General features: G+C 42.5%; 1 protein-coding gene across 1 annotated transcript in view; it reads right to left on the bottom strand.

Annotated features, from left to right (window-relative positions):
• rsph4a (radial spoke head component 4A) overlaps positions 1–5,120 on the bottom strand; it is a 51,730-nt gene extending 46,610 nt beyond the window's left edge. The window contains exon 1 of the mRNA XM_047374174.1: positions 4,926–5,120. Coding sequence (XP_047230130.1) covers positions 4,926–5,017 — 92 coding nt within the window. The 5' untranslated portion in view covers positions 5,018–5,120. The remainder of the gene's footprint in view (positions 1–4,925) is intronic.
• Positions 5,121–20,121: the final 15,001 nt, after the last annotated feature.

The following is a 20,121-nucleotide window of genomic DNA, read 5'->3' as shown; positions in this document are numbered from 1 at the left end:
GCATCTCAACTCCATCTTCATTTAACCAAGAATAGTTTGTACGAAGAGTTACAGTCTGGTTTTCATTCTGGTCACAGCGCAGAATCTACTCTCCCTTCTGCTCTCCAGACTCAGGTTTACTGTCTCTTCTCATTCTCCTCAATCTCAGTGCAGCCTTCGACACAATTTCTCATTCAATCCTGCTTCAAATACTTTCTTCCATTGGTATCACACACACACCCCTCGCTTGGTTTCAGTCGTATCTCTCTGGCCGTACTCAGTTCATCCAGCTTAAATCATTCAAGTCTCATTTATCCTCGGTGGTCTCTGGTGTGCCCCAGGGCTCTGTCCTGGGACCCCTTCTTTTTATCATCTACGTTCTCCCCCTTGGTAGTATCTTCCGTAAATTTAACATCCACTTTCATTGTTATGCTGATGACACCCAGCTCTTCTTATCCACTGCACCTGACTCTTTGCTCCCTCCTTCCTGCTTAGCACAAATACAATCCTGGTTCATATCCAACTTTCTCAAATTAACAGTAATAAAACTGAGTTCTGCTCTTTGGCACTAAGTTATTTCTCTCTAAAGTCAATAACTTTTCTCTCAGTGTTGACAGTTCTGTGGTCTCTCGAACCCCTCAGGTCAAAAGTCTTGGTGTCATTCTGGACAGCACTCTGTCTTTTAATTCTCATATTAATAATATTACCCGGTCTGCATATTTCCACCTTCGTAACATTAACCGACTTCGTCCATCTCTTTCCCTGCACTCTGCTTCCATCCTGGTTCACAGTCTGGTCATTTCTTGAATTGATTACTGTAATTCTCTTCTCGTTGGTCTGCCTTTGAAATCAATCCGTAAACTTCAACTGGTTCAAAACTCTGCTGCTCGCATCGTTACTAAAACGGCCTCATTTCATCACATTACTCCAGTTCTACAGCAACTTCACTGGCTTCCTGTTTCATTTAGAATTCAATTCAAACTACTGCTGTACACATTGAAGGCAATTCATAACCTTGATCCTTATCAGTCCGATCTTCTACACATCACCACCTATTCACGTTCCCTTCGTTCTTCCTCTTCCATCCAGCTCAGTGTGCCCTTTGTCCGTCTCAGTACCATGGGGAAAAGAGCCTTCTGTCACTCTGTTCCCCAACTCTGGAACGCTCTTCGTCCTGACATCTGTAATATTAATTCTCTTCTCTTCTTCAAAACACAATTGAAAACTCATCTGTTCAAGTTAGCCTTCTCATTTTAAAGGTTTTTATTTTATGGTTTTATGTTTTTATTTTATTCTTTTCTGCCAATGTTTTAATTGTGTTTTTAATGTTGTAAAGTATCCTTGGGTGTTTTGAAAAGCGCTGTCAAATAAAATGCATTATTATTATTATTAAATACTGAAGCTGCCATCTGTGGCACCAGACCAATGTAAAAGCCCCGGGGAAGACCAGACAGACCTGCAGAGCAAAAAGAATGTGGCCAAGGGAAGCTACAGGGGTTGGACAATGAAACTGAAACACCTGTCATTTTAGTGTGGGAGGTTTCATGGCTAAATTGGACCAGCCTGGTAGCCAGTCTTCATTGATTGCACATTGCACCAGTAAGAGCAGAGTGTGAAGGTTCAATTAGCAGGGTAAGAGGACAGTTTTGCTCAAAATATTGAAATGCACACAACATTATGGGTGACATACCAGAGTTCAAAAGAGGACAAATTGTTGGTGCACGTCTTGCTGGCGCATCTGTGACCAAGACAGCAAGTCTTTGCGATGTATCAAGAGCCACGGTATCCAGGGTAATGTCAGCATACCACCAAGAAGGACGAACCACATCCAACAGGATTAACTGTAGACGCAAGAGGAAGCTGTCTGAAAGGGACGTTCGGGTGCTAACCCGGATTGTATCCAAAAAACATAAAACCACGGCTGCCCAAATCACGGCAGAATTAAATGTGCACCTCAACTCTCCTGTTTCCACCAGAACTGTCCGTCGGGAGCTCCACAGGGTCAATATACACGGCCGGGCTGCTATAGCCAAACCCTTGGTCACTCATGCCAGTGCCAAACGTCGGTTTCAATGGTGCAAGGAGTGCAAATCTTGGGCTGTGGACAATGTGAAACATGTATTGTTCCCTGATGAGCCCACCTTTATTGTTTTCCCCACATCCGGGAGAGTTACGGTGTGGAGAAGCCCCACTGCCAAGTCACTGCCAAGGACTACCGAACCATTCTTGAGGACCATGTGCATCCAATGTTTCAAACATTGTATCCTGAAGGCACTGCCATGTATCAGGATGACAATGCACCAATACACACAGCAAGACTGGTGAAAGATTGGTTTGATGAACATGAAAGTGAAGTGGAACATCTCCCATGGCCTGCACAATCACCAGATCTAAATATTATTGAGCCACTTTAGGGTGTTTTGGAGGAGCGAATCAGGAAACGTTTTCCTCCACCAGTATCACGTAGTGACCTGGCCACTATCCTGCAAGAAGAATGGCTTAAAATCCCTCTGACCACTGTGCAGGACTTGTATATGTCATTCCCAAGACGAATTGACGCTGTATTGGCCGCAAAAGGAGGGCCTACACGATACTAATATATTATTGTAGTTTAAAACCAGGTGTTTCAATTTCATTGTCCAACCCCTGTACTTTAGAACTGCAGGACTGTTTCCAGACCACATATTGAGACAATTTCAGAGAGGCAGAAACACATGATGAGACTGTTGATTTACAAGTATACAAACAGTCAGTCACTAGCCACATAAACAAATGTAGAGGAGATGGGACTTGTTGTCATGCGGTTGGTTGTCAAATTTGCTAAACCTCACTCCCTAAAGAGGGCACTGTAAAACGTGGTGAAATTTAAAAAAAAGTGTTTAGAGATTAGCTACACAACCGTACTGGTAGTTTGACACTTGACACTGAAGTGAGAGGACATTTACTCTTTCTCCACATCAGAATTGAACTCTTCTTAAGGAGCTCTCTTGTTCTTAAATGCATGTATTTATTTGACTGAATTTCAATACATTAAGTAGATCTGCTTTTACAATTGGTATTTTTTTGTTTTACAGTTGATATACTGTTTTTGAATTGTATTTAATTCACCTTAATTCAGTTTATTTATATAGCGCCAATTCAATTGAATCATACAGATTCCAAGTCAAGTGCATACATTCCAATTGATCCAAGTTATCAAACAATGTGGTCAAATTTAGTGTATATTTCAAGTTGGTTAAAAGGTTTTCTATCCAACGAAATCCAGCAGCGATGGACGAAGAAACATTGAATTTAGTCTCTCTAGGTGCTGCATAGATATCTTTATATTATGTTTGGGTCATATTTTTCAATGTGTTCAGTTTTCTTTATGATTTTTTAACTGTTACTTTTCACTGTATTTGCTGCGGAACAGCTAAACAAGGTCATGGACTTCTGGCTAACATTTTCGCAAATCCGCTATTTGTATTTCCAGTTGAATGTTCAGTTGTTGGGTGTATTAACCCACACAATTCATTAGACCGTCCTCCAGCATTGGGACCTCACCGAAGTGTAAACTACACTCTTAGGTTACTTGGTATGGATGGAGAGGGTGTAAATACAGTAATAACACACCATTGCAATGCATTCATGTGAAGGTGGGGTTCTGCAGGTTCCTCATCATTCTCCTCTCATTCTGGGTCAGACTCTGGTCGAACAGTAAGGCTTGATGGACAACTTTTCAGTTGTTGACATTTTTAAATCAGTTTGGGAAAAATGTTTCTGCGCTGCTAGCTAATTGTATTTTTGTTATTAAATGACAAAAATGGCAGGGCACGGTGGAGTGGAACGTTCTTTAATCTAGAGGGGCCCGGGTGTGAAGTGCCTCAGTAACATTTAAAGAGAAGGCACCAAAACCAGTTGCTCTCAGACGTACCTCAGAACAGGGTCAAAAGAGGGGCATGCGGAGCTACAATAACAAGGAATTCAGACCAAAACATTGCAGTTTTTGGCTGCACAGTGGCGCAGTTGGTAGCACTGTTGCCTTGCAGTAAGAAGGTCCTAGGTTCGGTTCCCGGCCGGGGGTCTTTCTGCATGGAGTTTGCATGTTCTCCCTGTGCATGTGTGGGTTCTCACCGGGTACTCCGGCTTCCTCCCACAGTCCAAAGACATGCCTGTTAGGTTAATTGGTAACTCTAAATTGCCCTTAGGTGTATGAATGAGTGTGTGCTTGGTTGTTTGTGTGTTGCCCTGCGATGGACTGGCGACCTGTCCAGGGTGTACCCTGCCTCTCGCCCATAGACTGCTGGAGATAGGCACCAGCTCCCCCGCGACCCACTATGGAATAAGCGGTAGAAAATGACTGACTGACTGACATTGCAGTTTCACTTTATATAGATAACTATATATTTTGCAACAGAGAATGAAAATATCTTCAACACTGATGGTAAACAACCAAGCTGCTGTATTTCATGGCTGAATACTCCTTGATTTTAAAAAAGCGTCAAACGATCATTCATTTTTAGTGGAACAGGCTTACTGGACACAAGATATTCTAGTTGTTGTAAATGTAAATTAGTATGTAAATTTGTCTTTCTATGAACAGATGTTCTCAAGTAATTTCACTGAACAAGACCCTCTGATGTGTGATCAACACTGAATATCAAAGTACTTTGAAACAAAACTGGATCCGTTTTGGGATTATCCAGCTTCCTATAGGGAACTGAACCAGTTTACCTTCCGTCTACTCTGTTTCTACACTAGGCCTATATCTTAAAACAAACTTAAGGTACAGATGATTAATCTGATTGCAACTATTACAGTACAACATAATTATACTTAAAACATTACAGCGGAGTTTGCTGAGGACGGGAAACAAGATTTTTCCTTTAAAGTCTCATAAAACGCGATGCGTTTGTGTACTGAGAAACGAACGCAGTTTCGTCGGTCGTTAGGAAATAATTACTTACAGATTCTGATTGCTCTTCGTGCTGTTGCTCATTAGGAAAGCCTTGAAACCCGCAGCCTCTCTGTTGTACCTGTTTCTGGAAGCACCTTCCATCTTTCTGACCTTTACATGGAGGATCAAACTTTACAAAGAGCGACCAAACAACTCTCACAGCCACCAGCTAAAGTTACTATGGTTACTGCAACAGTGTCGTTGTTGTCAGGGTGACTATGAACGCCACGCGTTTTCCCCAAAACGCCACACAGTAGAGAACACATGGCATGCCGTTTGGATGTTTATTCAATATTCATGGCACATTGTATGCAAAGTTGTTCGCATCTACACAGCATTATTTATACATTTTGCCACGGCCGCCGATGGTGCATTCTCAATTAACTTAAACTATATAAGAATATAAAACCCTGAAAGCCGAACATGTGCATAAAGGAACTGCGGACCCACAGTTTAATCCAACCGTTTTCATTATGTTTGTTTTGTGTTTCTTTTATAGAGTATTTCTTAGAATTTACTGACGGGATTAGTTTCCACATAGTTTTTACACTGATATCTTTTAAGCATTGACATTTAAATGTCATAATATATGTCATAATGAATATTTATAAAAGTGACAATTGTCACTTTTATAAATATTCATTGTGACATTTTTTCAAATTATGTGTGAAAGAAACCATGTTACAAGAATAATAAAAACAAGCAATATGTGATTATTACTGCATAACCTACAAGGAACATAACATATAGAAGACTATTTGCAGTCTAAATTGTTTGCAACAGAAATAGCATTAAGAAATGGTTCAAAATATCTGTAGAAGACAATAACGACTTTGGAGCTTTCAATTCAATTTATATAGCGCCAATTCACAACACATGTCGTCTCAAGGCACTTCAGCTTTAAACCTGCATTTGGGCAAAAGGTGCCCATCATGAGTAAATTAATGAAAAAGGATTTTATTTCACCCCTGTTGTGATTATGAATATATTATTTAATATTTAATATTAATACTTTAATATTTTATTAAATAATATTTCGGTCTATTAAGGGTTGTCCTGTGAATACCAGCCCAATAAGGCGGTGGTATTAGGACAAAATTGAAAGGGATGAGCCAAGCTCTGGCATTATTGAACATAAAAACTCTGCACATATATGGAATGAATTCACACAATTTCTTAAAATACAAGAATTTATTGATAAATTGACAAAATAAGTCAATTCCAAGTCAAACATATTTCAATCAACAAACTTGTTACTATGCAAAAACAATCTAACTAAACTACCAAGCAGAATTAAAGAATAAGGAAGACTAATGGGCTATGTACAATATAAACAAGCTGATCAAAGATGATTGAAAACCATGACCAAAAGAGTGATGCAACATTACCATGCAATGTTATTTATGTTTGTGAACCAACGATCTTATCTTGAAGAATCTGGAAGTGAAGTTAAGTTAGTCTTGGAACTGACTTAACTAACTAATTGGCATACCTTTAGACAACCATTCACAATGCAAGATCAGACAAAACATTTTACTAAAATAAAATTTTAAAGAATGATTTGCTGAATAAAACCAATCTTCTGGAAGACCAATTCTTAACTGTGTTTAATTAGCTGCCTTTATTTATAAAATAATATTTAAAGAAATATTATTTTGAATAAGAACCAAATCTTTGAGAAATGGGGCTTAATGGTGTTTCTTAGTTATCAAGTTTAGTAAAATAATATTTAGGGAAATATTATTTTACTAGATTGAAAACTAATAACCACCTCCCTGTATCCTGACCGATACACCATCTTGTTGACTGCTAAGACCTAAAAGAACTAGTTCTAACCTATTACTTCAGAACATTTGGTCCTTCGAGCCTGATGCAGTTCTCAAGATGGAGCCAGATGGAGTGATGCATCCTGATGTGAGATCTAAACGGCAGATACGCCGACCAAGCCGATTTGATGACTTTGAAGTTGACTATGCAGGTCATCCCTTCAGGGAAATGCTAGACTGGGACACCCCACAGCCTCTCCCAAGACGCATGGGGTTTCAGCCTCAGTACAGCAATACGTTTTCCTTCTACAGTGATAGAGATGTGGCCTGCTATAACACTCCCCCTCCGTTGGAGAGAAGTCAGCAAGATTACAAATACATCAAGATGGCGCACCAAATACACCAAGATGGCGCCGACTATGGCAGCCTCGCTCTCTCTTTGTTTTTGTATTTTGTGTTTTTCGAGCAACAGTACTGTGGTGTCGGGCCACAATCCTATGGTCTCATTCAGTAGAGAGGAACTTCTCAACATCAGAGAGTCCTCTCTTGGGATTTTTTCACCATCTTTCATCGATCCGAGGTTCACTGAGCTCCTGGCAAGCGGAGCTGCGGCACTATACGGGATACAGCGCCGAAAGCGGCGGAGGGGGAAACGTGCTGGCGCGCTGGTAAAGCTCCGCAAAAGAGGACTTCGCACACCACTGCCTTCAATCCACCTGGCAAATGTCCGCTCTCTAAACAACAAGATGGACGAGCTGCTTCTCCTCACCGGTAAAAACTCAGACCTCCGCGGATCAGTGGTTCTCTGCTTCACCGAGACATGGCTGAGTGAAAACATCCCGGACCGCGCACTGCTGATGCTGGACTTCCAGCTGTTCAGAGCGGATCGCAGCGCAGAGCTATTGGGGAAGAGGCGAGGAGGCGGAATCTACTTTTATATAAATGAAGGTTGGTGCAGAGACGTAAAAGTGCTGGGAAAAACATGTAGCCCGGATCTGGAGTCACTTTCCATAATCTGTAAACCGTTTTATTCACCAAGAGAGTTTTTCTCATTTATAATAATTGGCTCATGTTTTCCACCGCATGGCTGCACTTCTGCCACCGAAGAACATCTCGTTGAGCTGATTACAGACGTGGAGAAAAAATACACGGACTCTTTCATCATAATACTGGGAGATTTTAACAGCGCAAACCTCTCCAATGAACTCCCCAAATACAGACAGCATATTAAGTGTCCCACCAGAGACAAAAACACACTGGACCATTGTTACACAGCTTTAAAGGACTCATATCATGCTGGTACCAGGGTTGCTCTGGGTTTTTCGGATCATTATCTAATCCACCTCATCCCAACCTACAGACAGAGACTAAGAGCTTCCAAACCCAAGGTTCACACTGTTAAGAAGTGGACTGAGGAATCAAAGCAGATGCTACAGGCCTGCTTTGAATGCACAGACTGGACTGTTTTTGAAACCTCAGCCACTGACCTAAACCAACTAACTGATGTGGTGACATCATACATCAGTTTCTGTGGTGACATGTGTGTGCAGACCAGGACATTCTGCACCTTTGGGAACAATAAGCAATGGTTTACTCCACACCTCAGGAATCTGCGCAGGGAAAAGGAAGAAGCTCACAGCAGTGGAGATTGGGCGCGGTACAAGCAGGCCAGGAACATACTAACAAAGGAGATCAAAGCAGCCACGAGAAGCTATAGTGAGAAGCTTAAGAACAGCCTTTCTACTGGTGACACTTCAGCTGTATGGACCGGTCTGAGAAACCTGACTGCCTATAGGAGCCCCTCCACCCATCCTGAACAGAGTTGTCTCCTGGCCAACCGTCTGAATGGCTTCTACTGCAGACATGACAAGAAGCCATTCACACCTCAAATCATCTCCTCCACATCCCATTCAGGAATAAATTTGACCCGTAAAACAACCAACCCCCTACCTTCAGATCCTCTGCCTGCACTAAAGATCTCAGAGGAAGATGTAAATAGGCTCTTTCAGCACATGAAAACAAAGAAAGCTGTAGGACCTGATAACGTCACCCCATCATGCCTGAAAGCCTGTGCAAATCAACTCGCTCCGATCTTCACAAGGATCTTCAACAAATCACTGGAGAAATGGGAGGTCCCCTCCTGCCTCAAACAATCCACCATCATTCCGGTTCCCAAGAAACCCACCATCTTAGGATGAATACAGGCCTGTAGCCCTGACGTCTGTGGTCATGAAATCCTTTGAGCGACTGGTGTTGAAGCACCTGAAAGACATCACAGGCCCTCTGCTGGACCCCCTGCAGTTTGCTTACTGAACAAACAGGTCGGCAGATGATGCTGTTAACTTAGATCTACACTTCATCCTGCAACACCTCGACCATCCAGGGACGTACAACAGGATCCTGTTTGTAGATTTCACCTCGGCCTTCAACACCATCATACCAGACATCCTCCACCAGAAGCTCCCCCAGCTCAGCGTCCCAGCCTCCACCTGTCAGTGGATCAACAGCTTCCTGACGGACCGACAGCAGCAGGTGGGACTGGGGAGCATCTTCTCCCGCAGCAGATCAATAAGTATTGGTGCCCCCCAGGGGTGTGTTCTATCCCCACTCCTCTTCTCCCTGTACACAAATGACTGCACCTCATCGGACTCGTCCGTGAAACTCCTTAAGTTTGCAGATGACACCACTGTCATTGGACTGATCCAGGGCGGTGATGAGTCTGCATACAGACAGCAGGTGGATCGGCTGGTACACTGGTGCGGTAAGAACTACCTTGAACTCAACCCACTCAAGACTGTGGAAATGGTGGTGGACTTTCGGAGAACACCACCCCCATACACCCCCCTCACCATCCTCAACAACACTGTATCGGCCGTGGACCACTTCAGGTTCTTAGGAACCACCATCTCTGAGGACCTGAGATGGTCTTCACACATAGACACTGTTCGAAAGAAGGCCCAGCAGAGACTGTACTTCCTGAGGCAACTCAAGAAATACAACCTTCCACAGGAGCTGCCGGTCATCTTCTACACTGCCATCATTCAATCTGTCCTGTCTTCATCCATCTCAGTGTGGTTTGGCTCATACACAAAACAGGACAGGTCCAGACTGCAACAAACAATGAGGACTGCAGAGAGAATAATCAGGGCTGACCTCCCCTCCAGGACTTATACAGGTCTAGGGTCAGGAAAAGAGCTGCTAAAATCTCTGCAAACCCCACACACCCTGTACATAAACTGTTCAGAGCTTTACCTTCAGGCCGCCGCTACAGAGCACTGTTCGCTAAAACCAGCCGCCACAGAGACAGTTTCTTCCCCCAGGCTGTTTCGCTGTTGAACATTCAATAGAGTACAAAACAACAGCATACAGATGTTGCAAATGCACCTTTTTATTATATATGTGTATATTGTACATTGTAAATATGTATATTCTGTAATGCAAAAACAAAACCAAAGAGCAAAGTGTACCGGAGTCAAATTCCTTGTTTGTATGTACGAACTTGGCAATAAAGCTGATTCCGATTCTGATTCTGAAGATGTGAGTATATAGGGGTCCCAAACCAACAATTCCAAAGTTCATTCATCCAGATCCTTCTGAGTTTGCCAGGCTCCGAATGGCTCTGGAGAACCTACTCCCCCCTAATGCAACTGAGCTCTTCAATTATCAAATACTTATTGACCATCTTAGGTTCAATGAGGCTCGGCTTATTACTGATGCTTACCTGAACTCACCACGGCCTTATACCGAGACCATGGCAGCCCTCCATGATAAATTTGGACAACCTCATCAGCTTGCTTTAAGGAAAATTGCGAGTGCCCTAGATAGTCCAGAAATAAGGCGAGGTGATACAGCGGCCTTCTGAAGGTTCTCTCTCCAGGTGTAGTCACTAGTTGGGCTATTACAAACACTAGGATTCGAAGGAGAATTGGAACTGAACTGCGACTCCCACATTCCCTGGCTGATAAGCAAGCTCCCTCCAGAACAAAGAGCTGACTTTCGTCAAGACCAGTTCAAGCAGCCTGGGGGCACCTACACCCTGTATGACTTATCTGAATGGCTTCGTCATGAGTCATGGTGTCAAGGGTTTGATAGCCAGACTGGTGGAAGAAGTGGTAGAGAGAGAACCAGTGTAAAGGCTAGGCTGATGCCTGTTCCACCAAACAGACTGTAAATGTTCTACATAATATTAAGGGACCCTCAAAGCACCTTTCCCTGCCACCAAAGGAGAGTCAAGCGGGAGGGAAGGCTAAGAGCAGAGCTCATTGTGCCTACTGTGAGAGCACAGAACATTATTTTAGTCAATGTGGTGATGTGGCTAAACTCTCCAAAACGGAAATAAAGGACTTGATTCAAGTCAACAAATGATGCTGGTGTTGTGCCCGAAATCATCTAGCTGCTCGATGCACACTGAAAAAACCCTGCAGCCTCTGCCAGGGAAAACACCTGGGTTCCACTACAAGATTGATGGAGCGTTCACAGCTGATCGTCTTAACTTAGCTCATCATACGTATCCTATTGATCAGCTACAAAGGAAGTATAAGTACCTGCAAGGGATCCCGGTGCCTGCAGCAAGCAAAGCCACCTGTGTGGGTTCCCAACCTCTCCAGGACGAAGTACTTCTTACAGTTCTGCTGGAAGTAGAGTCAATCCTCAACTCAAAGCCCTTGGGGTGTGTTTCAACTGATGTGGCAGACATGGACCCTGTGACTCCTAATAGCCTTCTCATGGGGCGGCCTGATGGATCACTGCCCCAGGTGGTCTACCCAGAGATGGAAAACGTAAGTTGAAGACGTTGGCGGAACTCTCAGATTCTTACTGATCAGTTCTTGTCAAGGTTCATCAGAGAATACTTTCCTAGCCTGTAGGCAAGACAGAAATGGCATTCAACCCCTCCTGAACGTTTGTAGAAGGCAGTTGTTATGGTTGTAGATCCACAGCTGCCCCGAGCCTTATGGCCAACAAGTCATGTGATCAAGATTCATTGAAGCGATGATGAATTTATCAGATCTGCTGATGTGAACATTAATGGACATGTCTACACCAGACCAGTTACTCAGTTGGTAGTTTTACCAACTGTACCATCTGACAGGAAAGATACTGGCACAGACAGCATGTCGTCCCTTGCAACTAACTGCGAAGCCTTTTATGTTGAGCAAAGATGACACCACATTTGGGGGCGGCTGTACAAAAGGCTCGGACATTCTTTCTTTCTTTGTAATATTGGTTTAACTACTATTAGGAAGTGACGTAGGTATAAGTTCAGTGTGTTACACTGCCAGAGAAGAGAGAGATCTATTACTTCCGGTTGAATTTGTAGCATGTAAGCTGCATTCCTGTTTGCAGTCCTAAACACTGATGTGCCGAGTGTTAAGTTAATGACTGAATACTACTGGCAACACTGAGCACTGAGGTGAAATAAGCCCGCTGACTTCAACAGCTAATCGAATTAAAGCCTCTTTACCCTCCTCCCTGTACCCTGACACCATCTTGTTGACTGCTAAGACCTAAAAGAATTAGTCCTAACCTATCTTTAGTAGGCAAACACGTGTTAGCGGTTGGAGTTAACAAAAGAAGCTTATAGCTTACCATCCAAATCAAACACATACCTTTAAAATACCATTAATAAAAGGGTTAAATGCATAAGCGTGGACGACGCGTTATGGCCAATCTTCTGTGTTTAAAATCACCCTTTAAATAAAGTTTGTCTTAACTTTATCTTAAAAACACAAACACAGAACACAAACTGAGCACATGTGCTGAGCAAATAATCTACTAGCAGTAAGATGGCTGAGGTTCAACACAAACAAAACCAAACGTCATGAAACAAAAAATGTTTAGATTATTTCATTCTAAACTATTTCTCTCTGCCCAAAACACAACCTCTTACGTGAACCCTGCTGAGGAAAAGTTGTCCGGGGCGACGAAGTTGAAGAAAGCATCCACAGTGAACAAAGGGTTAACTTGCACCTAACCTCCGTAGCTGTAGGGTGGGGCAGTTTGCTCTGTCAGGCGGCCAAACTGCACGTTAATGCTGTAACCACGGTGATGCGGTCCTGTTGTCCTTCCTTCAGACAGGGAAAATTGCTCCACTCGCCGTTGTAGAGACAGGGTCTCTGCTGGGAACTCTCTGGAATACAGTTTGCTTCTGTAGACCTCAGAGAGAAAAGTCAAGCAACGATTGTACCTTAATTACCCCGTTCATGAATGAATACCAGATACACGAACACCAATTAATTCCTACTTAACTTAGTGCATTTGATCGCGTAATCCTATGACGCTCTTGGATCTAGTTTGAAGAGTTATGTCTGTTTGCCAGCAAAGAGACATACGCGTGCTGTGTCCCTCAGTCCAGTTCCACTGGGCACCTGCGTGGAAGAGGCCAGTTTGTTGCAAAATCGGGATTTTTATACAAACAGTGAGGTCACGGGAAGTCCACTGTTACCCCGTTTCTGTCTGTGCTGGAAGTAGGTTAATACGATTTAGTTTGAAAGGTCCAGAAAAGTTCGTACTGGCCTTTCATTTTGTAACCCATGGCTGTGGTCCCAACACTACCAGACCCTCTTGAAAAAGATTGTGAATTTCAACAAGGCTAAAGATTACATGAGATCAATAATGATTAAGGAATCCTAAAATGTTCAAATGTCCCTTCATAACATTTTGCTGCATGAACAACGGTACAGTATTGAGAGTACCAGAACAAAAAATGCAGTTTACATTCATTTCAATTAAATTTTTTTCTTCCTCTCGGTGGAAGACACACACATTTTCTCTCTCTCCCTACCTCCCTGCTGATCCCTGCTTCTGCTTTTTGACAGTTTTTCTCAGAGCCTCGCTTTGCATATCTTCCAAACTTATAAATTATTATTATGTGGTCAGCAGGTCTCTTAACGTAATTGATCAAATGTTTTCGACGGGAAGACAGGGTAAAGGAGAACCCTCTTGTCCAGACGGGACGTTCTTCTTTGGAAACACAATGGATTCTTGGCAGCAGTGGAAGATTGTGTGCCTGACTACGATGTCGGTTGAGGATGTAGAAAATGTGTACATATTTGGACTTTTGATAACAGGATTTCTGCTTTCTGGAGTTGGTGGTTACCTGGCTTATCGAGTAATTTGCAAAACGTGGGCAGCTGTTCAAAGCATTCCAAAGCTTCCTGTGATGTTAGATGGAGTCTGTAGAGCGATCAACACTCAGACTGAAATGTTAAGAGAGCAGAATCGCAAGCTGGACAATTCTTGAACAGAATCGCAGCCTGGCAGCAGTTGGACTCAGAGGTTAGATATAATCTTGGAGAAGTTGTATGCTTGAGATCTGCGGAAGATACCAGAAATGTGGTTATTTGGATTCGCAATTGAGACATACCAGTAAAACTCTTAAGGTAGTTGGAAATTCACAACTGCCTGAACCACAACATTTATTGTTTTTCTAAATCTGGCTCCCCAATGTGGCCTTAGCAACTTCTGCTAACTGGCTATCGACTAAATATCTCCTGGATGTTATATAAACATGACGCCCTTCCCCAGGACTCCCCTACCAGCTGTGTGCTGAAGGGACTTTGCGGCCGATTGATAAAACTTCCACCTCTCTTCTCAAGGACAATGGCGCTTCTAATTCAATTCAATTCAAGTCAGTTTATTTATATAGCGCCAATTCACAACACATGTTGTCTCAAGGCACTCCACAACAGTCAAGTACATACATTCCAATTAATCGTAACCATTGAACAGTGCAGTCAAATTCAGTTATTTATTCAAATTGGATAAAACATTTTTATATCTAAGGAAACCCAGCAGATTGCATCCAGTCAGTGACTTGAAGCATTCACTCCTGGATGAGCATGTAGAGACAGTGGACGGTCACTGGCGTTGACGTTGCAGCAATCCCTCATACTGAGCATGCATGTAGCGACAGTGGAGAGGAAAAACTCCCTTTTAACAGGAAGAAACCTCCAGCAGAACCAGGCTCAGTGTGAGCGGCCATCTGTCACGACCGACCGGGGGTTTGAGAGAACAGAGCAGACGCACAAAGAATACAGAAGCACTGATCCAGGAGTCCTTTCTATGGGAAGGAAAAGTAAATGTTAGTGGATGTAGCTCCTTTAATCATTTCATCTAGAAAGAAAGAACAGATTAACTTTGAGCCAGTGTTCAAGGATAGAGTCTGAAAGAGAGCACATATAATTAGTTCCAGTAAAAGCTCAGTCAATTGCTATATCTAGGAGAGAGAAAGGGTGAAACACTGAAAGACAAGGCTATGTGGATCATCGGTAGAGGGTGAGCATTAAGTTGTTGCCAGCAGAAGCTTGGACGATGCCCCTGACCAGAAAGGTGTCACAAGTAGACACAGAGTCAGGCCAGGTGTAGTTTCTAGGAAAAGAAAAGAGAGGGAACATAAAGTTAAAAACTGAAATAACAGCAAATAATGCAAAATTAGAGAGTAGTGTGAGAATGTAGCGAAGAGGGTGAACGTGGTCATTATGTCCTCCAGCAGCCAAAGCCTATAGCAGCATAACTACAGAGATAGTTTCAATTTATTTATATAGCACTTATTTACAACAATGTCGTCTCGAGGCACCCCACAAGGGGTCAGGACAGCACGGGGCCACCGGGGAGGCCAGACCAAACCACCGAGTGCCAGACACCGGCCAACCCAAAACAGGCCACGTGTAGGGGCACTAAGTAAAATAATGAACTGATAAAGCTTGTCCATCTAGAGCCCACTGATGGCCATTGTTATACTAAAAACCACAAGGATCGGGATACCTCTTTCTGTCAGACTGACTATAACCATTGGAAAAGGGGTCATACAGGTAGCAGAAATGGAGGGTGTGTTTGCACCTCAACCATAACTGAGCTGGTTTAGGCTAAACCTGACTCCCCCTTACTCCATCCAACAGGGAGGGAGAAAGGTGGAGGTAAAAAATAAGAAAGATAGCCTATGCCACTCTAACTATAAGCTTTATCAAAAAGTAAAGTTTTAAGCCTAGCCTTAAAAGTAGACAGGGTGTCTGCCTCACGGACTAAAACTGAGAGCTGGTTCCACAGGAGAGGAACTCGATAACTAAAGGATCTGCCTCCCATTCTTCTTCTAGAGATTCTAGGAACCACCAGTAAACCTGCAGTCTGAGAACAAAGTGCTCTGTTAGGAACATATGGAACAATCAGATCTCTGATGTATGATGGAGCTAGATCATTAAGGGCTTTATATGTGAGGAGGAGAATTTTAAATTATATTCTGGATTTAACAGGGAGCCAATGAAGGGAAACTAAAATAGGAGAAATATGATCCATCTTTTTAATTTTCAGACCTCTTGCTGCTGCATTTTGAATCAGCTGAAGGCTAATTTCCCTCGGGGATCAATAAAGTATCTTTGAATTTAATTAACTGCATTTTGTGGACATCCTGATAGAAGATAGACTATTGTAATTCTTTACTATCAGTGTTGACAGTCTAATTCTTGCAAACACACTCAGACATATATATTTGCACCCTCGAGATTCCACCGTACCCTTGCTAAATCTTTACTTTTTTGTGTTGCTTACCCCTACTGAGGTTTTTTTGTACTACTTCAGACTATTCTGCTCAGTATAGTCTGAAATATGATTTTTTTCCCCCTCCTATCTTACTTTACCTAAATGTGTGATTTCATTACTTTTCATAGATTTTCAGATTTCTCAGGATTACCAGCAAAAGCCAATTATTAGTATTTGAACATTTGACTACAGCTGTTTTTACACCAATGAGCAGAGATTTTTAGATTTCTTAGAAGGATTGTATTACAATTTCATACCAGCGAAAGCCAAACATTATTAGTATTTAAAAGATTTGGACTAAAAATGTTTATACCAGTGATATACCAGTGACCTCAAGGATTAATATAATTTTTCTTCTAGCACAGGATGAATTCCTTACCACCAAGGACTTAATGAGCTAATTACCTCTATTAGAAAGATTGGATTAGAACCAGCTCTTATCAGTAAACTCCCAAGGATTATTAATGTCATTTGATTTGTTTTTCTGTTTCATTTTCTGTATCATTGTAACATTTTTCCTCATGTGCAGCACTTTGAGTGCCTTGTTGCTGAAAAGCGCTATATGTATAAACTTGACTTAAAGATAAAAATACTTTTTTGAATTGAAAGGAAGGATCTCCTGCAGCGGTCTGTCTTACAACAGATCTGAAGAAGCCTCTGACTGAAGACACTGTTGTACAACAGTCTCATGAAGAGAATGGTCAGGGTTCTCCATAATGTTCTCCAGCATCTTCTGGTACACCTCCTTGCTGTTTCTTATTTTGACTTTAAGTTGCTTCTGTAAACTCCTCAATTTCCGGTCTCCCTCTCTGAAGGCTCTTTTTCTTGTTAAGCAGCTCCTTCAGGTCACTAGTGATGCAGGGTGTTATTGGGGAAGCATCTAACCGTTCTAGTGGGGATGGTGTTATCCTCACTAAAGTTTATATGGTCTGTGACACTATCATGGCATTGATGTCTTCTCCATGTGGCTGGCACAGTGCGTCCAATTCTGTAGCATCAAAGCAACCTGACAGGGCTTCTTCAGCTTCCTGTGACCATCTTGTCAGTTTGCTTTATTACAGATTGCCTCTGAACAAGGATCTTATATTTCGAGCAGAGGAAAACAAGATTGTGATCTAATTTGCCTAGAGGAGGTCTTTCTTTATAGATGTATGAATCCTTGACATACCTGGAGGACGGATCGGTGCGGCTGCTGCAGTAATAGGGGCACTGTGCCGGTCTGTTATGGTAAAGAGAGAGCTGAGCCGGAAAGCAAAGCTCTCAATTTACCGGTCGGTCTACATTCCTACCCTCACCTATGGCCATGAACTTTGGGTCATGACCGAAAGAACGAGATCCCGGAAACAAGCGGCGGGAATGAGCTTCCTCCGTAGGGTGGCCGGGCGCTCCCTTAGAGATAGGGTGAGGAGCTCGGCCATCTGGGAGGGGCTCGGAGTAGAGCCGCTGCTCCTCCACATCGAGAGGAGCCAGTCGAGGTGGCCCGGGGATCTATATCGGATGCCTCCTAGACACCTTCCTTGGGAGGTGTTCCAAGCACGTCCCACCGGGGGGAGGCCTAGGACATGCTGGTGGGACTATGTCTATGGCTGGCCTGGGAATGCCTTGGGCTGCACCCGGAGGAGGTGTCTGGAAAGAAGGACGTCAGGGCATCTCTGCCAAGTCTGCAGCCCCTGCGACCTGGTCCCGGATAAAGCGGAAGACTATGAGTACGAGTCCTTGACATTTGCATAAATCTAATGTTTTGTTTTTTCTGGTAGAGCAGCTGACAAATTGTTGAAACGTTCGAAGTGTAGCAGAGTGAAGCGTGGTTAAAATCACCAGATATTGCCACAAACGGCTTGGGGTGTTGTGTCTGTAGCTTAGCAACAACTGAGCTGATGACATCACATGCAGCGTTGGCAACAGCTAAAGGTGGAACGTAAATTGTTGCCAAAATAATAGTGATGAACTCTCTGGGTAAATATGGACAAAAACTTACTGCCAACAGTTCAATATCTGGACTGCAGAGACGACACTTCACAGTAACATGTCCCAAATTACATCCATCGGTTGTTCACAAGTACTGCCACTCCACGTCCTTTGCGTTTGCCACTCCTCTTTAAATCTCTGTCTGCTAGTATGGTCAGAAACCTTGACAGAGAGACGCTGGAGTCAAAGATATGATCCTGCAGCCATGTCTCAGTGAAACACATGATACTGCATTCCGAAACTCTGGCTGGGTCCTTTGTAGGGCTTGGGAGTTCATCCAACTAGTTTCCCCAACAATCTCACATTGCCCATCATAATCGATGGAAGAGATGGTTTGAACTTCCTCCTTCTCCCTCTTCTCTTTGCTCTTGCCCTGCATCTACAGTGCCTTCTTTTCAACTCATCATGGATTTGGGGTTATAGTTAAAGTATTATTTGAGCTTTTGAGAGATTAATCAGTTGTTCCTGGTTGTAAAAAAAAAAAGAAAAAAAAAAAAAACAACCTTGTGGCTATGGTGACACATAAATGTCTAAAAGTAAAATATATCAGCAAAAATCCTTCCAGCTGTACATTATCCAATATCTGAGAGGATAATTGTCCAAAAAACAAGAGGAGTTTATGTTCTTAAAAAGAATTAATCAGGAATGGGATTTAAAAAAGATGAAGTACGAGAAACATATCAGAACTCAGAAAGAACCCATTTGGCCTCTTGGTTTTCTAAAAAGATAGATCTGACTGCCTTTTATTTCTCTAGAATGCATCGCCATTATTGCAGATGTAGATTTCCAGTTGGGAAAAGCTGTTTTTCCTATAAAATTGACAATTTATCTGGATTTGGATTTATTTTGTAGTTGGCAGCTTCCCTGTTTGATCAATAACAAATTAAGGTATAAATTCCACACTGAAGAGTCATTTCACATTTTTTTTTTATCCCAAAAAGAACTTAAAAAAAAAACACTGGACTACCCCGCTACATGATGTTTTCTTCAAATGAAAACGTGGCAATTAAAAGATCCATGTGGTGCCATGTGAATTGCTGCCATGTTCCTCTGTGCTAAAGAAGCAACTGAACTGAATAAACTGGATGGTAAGTGTTTACATTATAGTTTTAGATTTTTTCATTCAATTAATTTACATGTTTTTTGCAACTTGCAAGGAACTGTGATATCCTGAGACGGGATGGGATGGGGGGGGTGGCTGTAGTCATCCCACCAATATCAGATGCACATCACAAGGTAGTCATAAACCTGTAGCCACACACAACTATACAGGTCCTTCTCAAAATATTAGCATATTGTGATAAAGTTAATTATTTTCCATAATGTCATGATGAAAATTTAACATTCATATATTTTAGATTCATTGCACACTAACTGAAATATTTCAGGTCTTTTATTGTCTTAATACGGATGATTTTGGCATACAGCTCATGAAAACCCAAAATTCCTATCTCACAAAATTAGCATATTTCATCCGACCAAAAAAAGAAAAGTGTTTTTAATACAAAAAACGTCAACCTTCAAATAATCATGTACAGTTATGTACTCAATACTTGGTCGGGAATCCTTTTGCAGAAATGACTGCTTCAATGCAGCGTGGCATGGAGGCAATCAGCCTGTGGCACTGCTGAGGTCTTATGGAGGCCCAGGATGCTTCGATAGCGGCCTTTAGCTCATCCAGAGTGTTGGGTCTTGAGTCTCTCAACGTTCTCTTCACAATATCCCACAGATTCTCTATGGGGTTCAGGTCAGGAGAGTTGGCAGGCCAATTGAGCACAGTGATACCATGGTCAGTAAATCATTTACCAGTGGTTTTGGCACTGTGAGCAGGTGCCAGGTCGTGCTGAAAAATGAAATCTTCATCTCTATAAAACTTTTCAGCAGATGGAAGCATGAAGTGCTCCAAAATCTCCTGATAGCTAGCTGCATTGACCCTGC

This window comes from Girardinichthys multiradiatus, chromosome 9 (assembly GCF_021462225.1).
Source record: "Girardinichthys multiradiatus isolate DD_20200921_A chromosome 9, DD_fGirMul_XY1, whole genome shotgun sequence".
NCBI lineage: Eukaryota > Metazoa > Chordata > Actinopteri > Cyprinodontiformes > Goodeidae > Girardinichthys > Girardinichthys multiradiatus.
The sequence above is the reverse complement of the archived record's forward strand: the minus strand, read 5'-3'. Positions and strand labels throughout refer to the sequence as shown.